The 6,671-nt window shown below is 35.9% G+C and overlaps 1 protein-coding gene across 1 annotated transcript; it reads right to left on the bottom strand.

The window, feature by feature from the left end:
- Positions 1-2,274: 2,274 nt before the first annotated feature.
- LOC105773763 (probable beta-1,3-galactosyltransferase 12) lies at positions 2,275-5,347 on the bottom strand. Its single transcript, XM_012595870.2, has 7 exons — positions 4,582-5,347; positions 4,346-4,498; positions 4,176-4,258; positions 4,002-4,101; positions 3,792-3,905; positions 3,220-3,362; positions 2,275-2,759 (listed from the first exon to the last, which is right to left on the bottom strand). The coding sequence occupies exons 1-7, from the start codon at positions 5,016-5,018 to the stop codon at positions 2,671-2,673; spliced, it is 1,119 nt and encodes a 372-aa protein (XP_012451324.1). The 5' UTR covers positions 5,019-5,347; the 3' UTR covers positions 2,275-2,670.
- Between the last annotated feature and the right edge of the window lie 1,324 nt (positions 5,348-6,671).

Raw genomic sequence — 6,671 nt, 5'->3', positions numbered from 1 at the left:
TTAAAAATGGATCACGAGGCCAAGGCTAATTTGGGCCGAGTGGGCCACATGGGCGTGTGAGCCCATTTTTCTGAAAAGTTCTGTAAGGTTGCATGGGTCGCCCAAGTTGACTGTGGACCTACTGTAGGATCGATAAGCTTTACTTAGACCCCTATATGTGTGATATGTTTGTCTGATTTCTATAACGAGCATGACTTATTATATCTGAATGTATGTACTATTAATTGCATAATGGCATGACATATTTTGTATGTTGCATTGCATCGGGGTGGGTTGATGATATTTGGAGGAAGTGTCTGAAATGCTATTAAGCCTGTTATCTGGTAGCTCAACTGCAACCTTCTGATTATGTGCCACATTTCGGTACAGCATGGTGTGTAGGGATGGGTGGGTTGATTTAATCCCCACATGGTGTGTAGGGTTGGACGGAGATGGTGTGTAGAGGCTGGTGGGTAGGATTTTGATTTACTGTATCTGCATTCTATATCTGATATGGGCCAAGGTCTTAATGTATTTTTGAGACTGTATCTGAACAGGCTAAGGCCCAAACTGATTCTGTGATGGGCACAGATTTGCGAAAACTCACCCTTTCTCTATTTAATCTGTACAGGTAATCCCCAGACTTGACGGGTCTGTGCAGCGAATGACTCGACGGTGGCCACATGTAAATTTTAGACTATTTTCTGTTAATGCCTAGAATTTATTACTTATTTGGGGTTTTTGGTGTATCTTCTGGACTATGGACTGGTTGGCTTTAAATTTGGGACTTTATATTGTTTTTATGGATTTTTTTAAAACTGCAACTCCACAAAACACGATTTTTTTTCCTAAAAACTAAGGTTTTTCATAAATAAGAACGATTTTCCCTAAATTAATTGGTTGCAAAAGCTTCCTCTAAGAGACAAGTTTTAAAGCAAATAAACTAGTTTTTTTTCCGAATTAAATAAAAGCTAACTTATTGTGATGGTTTTTAAAGTTGACAATCTTGTCTTCAAATCCCTTTCCATGTGACATCGTCAAATTCGACCATAACGTCTAGCCCGGGTTTGGGGTGTTATAATTCAAATAGTCATTTGAAAAACTAGTATTCAAGATTGAATACGTAGAATATGAGAAAGTATGTGATGTTTTCATAAGGGGGAATAAATACGCATTGTACTCTTTTTCCCTTAACCGAGATTTTGTCCCATTAGGTTTTCCTGGTAAGATTTTTAATGAAGCAACATATTATGTGTATTATAGATTGTGTACTCTTTTTCCTTCATTAATTTTTTATCCCACAAGGTTTTTCCTAATAAGATTTTAACGAGGCACATTATCTATCAATGGACATCCAATGAGAAGTGTTATGAATGTCTTATTAAGTAGATGTCCATCATGATCAAGATAAAATTTTAATATACTTTAAATTCTAATAGTTATTAGAATTAGATCTCTACTTCTTTTATACTTCTTATGCCTATAAATACTCGATGAAGCATTATAATCATCCTTTTTATCAATAAAGTACATCCTCTATTACTTTCATATTTTCTTTGTTCTTTATTCTCTCCATCTCTTTTATTTATTTATTTATTTATTTATGATTAGGAATATTATTAATAAAAAATGAAAATGATTTTTCTTTGCCGTGGAGTGTTGTAAACATCAAATATATTAAATTGTTTAAAAATGATTTTTCCAAATGTGATTTATTATGTAAATAGTAAGAAATTAATTGAATTACTAACGTATATTAAAAAAGAAGATAAAACCTGAATTTGTTAAACCCAAAAATATTTTAAGAATTTCAAATTCATTAAAAATTATCATGAATGTTATATTTTTAAATAGTTTAATACTCAATTTACAATATTTTTAAATCCTAATTTCCAAACGCTACCTAAAAAAAATTATTCCACTTTCAGCAAATGGCATCAGCTCCTTATTTTGTGGGACTCTATTCAATTCCAACTCCATTTTTGGATAATTGAAGATTCAAGTTTAATTTCTTTTGTCATCTCTACCTAAAACCTGATGTGCCTTGCAAGTATACTTAACAGACATCAATTTTTCATGTGCGAGGCTTCTGCAGTTGAGAACCAATCCTCCTATGTCAAATTGAAGGGATCTTATGGTAGTAAAAATGATGATTATCATAGATGTAACAACCCACCCCCATCTTTCTTTTGGACCAAAAGGGATTGATCTACCCCAGAAATAGAACGGTAGCCACCGGAACTGGAGGCTGAAAACACTGGTTTTGATAGGTGTGCAACTTGTATGATAACATAATTACAATACAAAATACAAATACATATATATTTTGGGATGATAATTGTCCCTCAAAGAAACCCTATATTGATCAAATGAATACAAACACTACAATCTTTATCTAATCTCTTCAAATGGCTAACTACTCCTGCATAACCACCACCTTTTTTTCCCCTAATACTTTTATAGCACAGCAATCTTACATATTGTCCAATAAGACCTATGATGTAAATTTCATTATGGAGTTTTCTTTTTCTAATTTCCGGTAGCTTCATGGCGGCACGTGGCAAAAGAATATAGAATGATTTAACTGGTTAAACAATAAGAACACAACATTTATCGCATTCGGAGGTTGTTTTAAGAAACTAACCTACCTTGCACAATCGAGGTCCTGGCTAAAATCAAGCCAAAGAGGAATTATATGTCATCAGGTGGCAATGTTGGGCTCTTGGAGCACATTCCGATCTTGTGAAGCTCCTTAAGTTTGCTGGCTGGATTGCATAAACCTGAAAATCGACACCAATTTATTCACCACGGAGATCAGATAAGGATTACATGAAATGATAAATGTTCCCAATCTATACGCTGGATGGTAAATTCTTGTCCATTCCCATGATAATTAACAAATTTCACAAAGCTACTTCATCTTAAAGCATTAGCCAAAGAGCAAACAATGATAATGTGAAGGTAAAGAAGCAAAGACTGAATGTGAAAATGTTCTTTGAGTATCTAGATTTCTGAATATATAAAACTTGGAAGGATACTAGCAGGAACTTAATCGGTTTGCACAAATGCACAATTCTTGGGACCATATAGTGATGCCCTTGTTAAAGCTTTCATAATGGAAGAAAACGGAGGTGGAACAGGAATATCATAAGAATATCAATAACACCTATGCATTCTAAGCATTTATGGAAAACATATTGTTAATATAACATAACGAGGTTTATATCATGGTCATGCTACCTGAGCATCTTGGAATATCCCAGACTGCTATTGATGTAGGAGTACATCTAGGATCACATATTGCTCTGTTATCTTCATGATGCACGTTCATAGCTAGCATCCATGATCCAATAGTGACATCCTCATTGTTGAACATCCTCAAACTGAAAGGTTAAATAACTCGTTTTATAATAGAATAACTACCGCAGGGGAGGTAGATTGAGAGGCTATAGGGCAGAGAAATAAGTAGGGCGTAAATGAGCTGTGAGATAAGTACAAGTATATGCATTCTTTTGTATTTAACAGCTCATAACCTTAAAACTCATGATATTAGGTCAATAAACAATTATCCAAGTTTCGAGACAAATATGAGAGATCCCTTGACTTAAATATCACAAACTAAATAGTTGCAATGATAATCCTTTGAAGCAGACTTTATCATAGCTAACATATTTTTTCAAACCAATGAAATGCAATCAGGTGGACTAAAAACTAAACATGGAACATATTTCTATAGTCGATTCAATATAAAGAATGATCAATATTCAACGGTAACAAATAGCAATGGAATCAAACACAAAGTAAAAGCATACCTGTCATTCCTAGCAGCTGCCAATGAAACCACCACCTCTGCAGAGAGAACATAGATAGGACCATAAGCATGCAAGAAATACTCATTTCCAATCAGATGTCCTGATTTCTCATACCTGAAAATTTATACTAATAAATCCTCCAAGAATTTTTACATATTTCGAGGTAGAAAAATATGAATCATCAAAGAACTACATGAACAAATTTCATACCATTTCAGTTTAGGATCAGTGATCACCGGTCCCTTCTTCATGCACCCAATGTAAGTCATTGAATAGCTTCGTTCCTTAGCTAGAAGAGTCGCAAGACGATCTGATGAAATCAAAACAATAAATTAACATCATATTCACCACATTGATACTATAAAGCACACACTTTGGGATTACCTGGACGCAAATAAATGTCATCATCAGCTTTGACATAATAATCTGCTTCAAAAAGCTTAAAAGCTGCTTTGAAGAATGCCAATCTGAAAAGGATTCACACATACATGATACAGGCCATTGTTTACATCAATCAGATGGTGCTAAAATTAGTGTAATTTTTTTTTTCTTACGTTTTGTAAGGGAGCTTAAGATATTCTTCTTCAACATCAATGAGCATGAAATCTCTGTACTTTTCAATCTCTTTCTCCAGCATTGCCATTTTCTTCACATCTTTTGATTTCCCTATCACAAATCTAAAACCTAGACCGGTAGCTTGCTCCAGCCTTAATTTTTTTTTAAAAAGGGTCAATTGTTAAAATTTTGATGAATCAAAAGAACCCCAATTGAAAAAAAAAGTGAATTATACCTCAAAAGGCCGTCTGGGTCGGAAGGAAACCAGGTGCTACGAAGGGCGGACCGGCGTTCACCTGATTCGAATCCGGTTTGGATGCCGACGAACCCGAGAAGCTTGGGGCGATCAACCAAGCCTTTGTAACTGTCACCGCCGAACTTCCCGGAATCCGAGGAAGAGTAAAAGGTACGGAAAGTGTCCTCGGATGTACCGCAACGGAAGATGGGCAAGGGTTGGTTGCGGCGGATGGCGGAGAGGGCGAAGAGGGTGCCGGCGAGACCGATGAGGAGGCAGAGGAGTGAAAAGACGAGAATGGGCCAAGGAATTCGAGTTGAGGAAAAGGCGGAAAAGGGCTTTGAGGGCTTGACGGGTTTGGCGGAGTAGAAGGAAGGGAGCGGAGCGGATCCCGCGGAACCGCTGGAGGCGGAGGAGCGGTGAGAGAAGAGGGGCATTTTAGTGAATTACGGGGAATGGGAGTGAGAAAATATAGTAAATTGGTAATGAAGAAAAAGATTTAACAGCAGTCAATCACTGAGTGGAAGAGTGGTGAACCTTTGTAGGAGAGCGAAATGAACCTTGAAAAATACTGCACTTGATATAATTTTTGGTAGTTGGATATTTGTTGTTCTTTTTCATTTTTGCTCCTCTTTAAAGCTTCACCGAGCATGTTAAATCTGACTGCTTTTTTCTTGTGAAAATTAAAAACCCTTTATTGGATTCTTTCATTTCACATTCTCAAATTTGACTTTGTAACACTGTACTTGGAGCATTTGCAATGTACATGTTTCCATCCGGAGGGATTACATTTGCTTTCGTTAAGGGCCTTTTCCCCTCTCACAATGAGAAAAAGTAATTGGAGTCAAATTCGGTCCATGCGAATGAGAACAAAAGTTTCGGACAAATAATAAAAGCCAAAGCTTCAACCAATACAAAACAAAGGCCTTAATAGCCAATAAAGCTAATGCCCGAGTCAGGCAACCTAAGAGGATTCAACACTTGAATCAAAGGGAGCGAAGGCGGATTCAAGCCAATACAATGGTTCCCAACCCTTCCTTTCCTAGTGTTGGAAACGTCGTTGCAAACTTGAAATAACAGATAGGTGGAACCTAAAAAAAGATTATATAAAAACACGAGCCATCAAAGACTCCATGGGAAAAAAGTCATTATTGGCATAGCAAATGGACCAGTCTTCGCGTCCGAGCAAATTACACAATAAAAAAAAAAATAACGAGGGGAAAGCAAGCGCCACATATAAAGTCTCCACGAGAAAGGTGAAGGCTTATCCCGAAGCCAAACATTATTATTTCGATTAACGATCTCCATCACTTGGAAAACCTGGCCGACAGACTGAATTACAAGGGCGACAAAGTAGGGGTGGTGATGGACTACTTAACCGCCAAACGACTGGTTGCGATAGAGGATTTTCTTTGCTTAAAAATGGGTTGCTGACGCTGGTCAATGAGATTGCTAGTGGTGGAGATGAAGAGCAGAAGGAGAAGGGATTATGGATGATTTTTTACGACAATTCGATGATCAGAGGATGAAATCAGAGTGGTTTTTGATACCTTGTACGACGAAAGGGGTGGGTGAAAATCCAACCAATGCAAGAGCTTAATCCATATATTTTTGGTACGGTAGCAAAGTTCTTAACCCTTAAACTCTTTCCAAGGTTAAAGCCATTTATTGCCGTCTTTTTTTCAGTTTTTCATTGCTTTTTCTATTGAATCTTACCCATTTTTATACCGTATAAATACTTTGGTTTTTTATTTGGAAAATATCTCAAGGTTTTAGCTTAGCCATTTTTTGTACTAATTACATTGTAATCTGCAAACAACACTTGTATTCATAAGCACTCAAACCTTCTTATATTTCTCATAAAAATATTTTCCTTTATTTTTATTTTTTCAAACACTAAATTACGTTAACTATAGCATGGATTGTATCAAATGCAATGAAAGAAAATAAATTGATACAAGAAATGAAGGCACATTGTCCATTGTCAGTAAAATTATAAAGTGAAAACCATAACTATATTCTTTTATATGTAATATATATTCAAGCGAAATAATTGATTAACTATAATTTTAAAATAGTTAAATGCATAA

This window comes from Gossypium raimondii, chromosome 6 (genome assembly GCF_025698545.1).
Source record: "Gossypium raimondii isolate GPD5lz chromosome 6, ASM2569854v1, whole genome shotgun sequence".
Lineage (NCBI taxonomy): Eukaryota > Viridiplantae > Streptophyta > Magnoliopsida > Malvales > Malvaceae > Gossypium > Gossypium raimondii.
The sequence above is the reverse complement of the archived record's forward strand: the minus strand, read 5'-3'. Positions and strand labels throughout refer to the sequence as shown.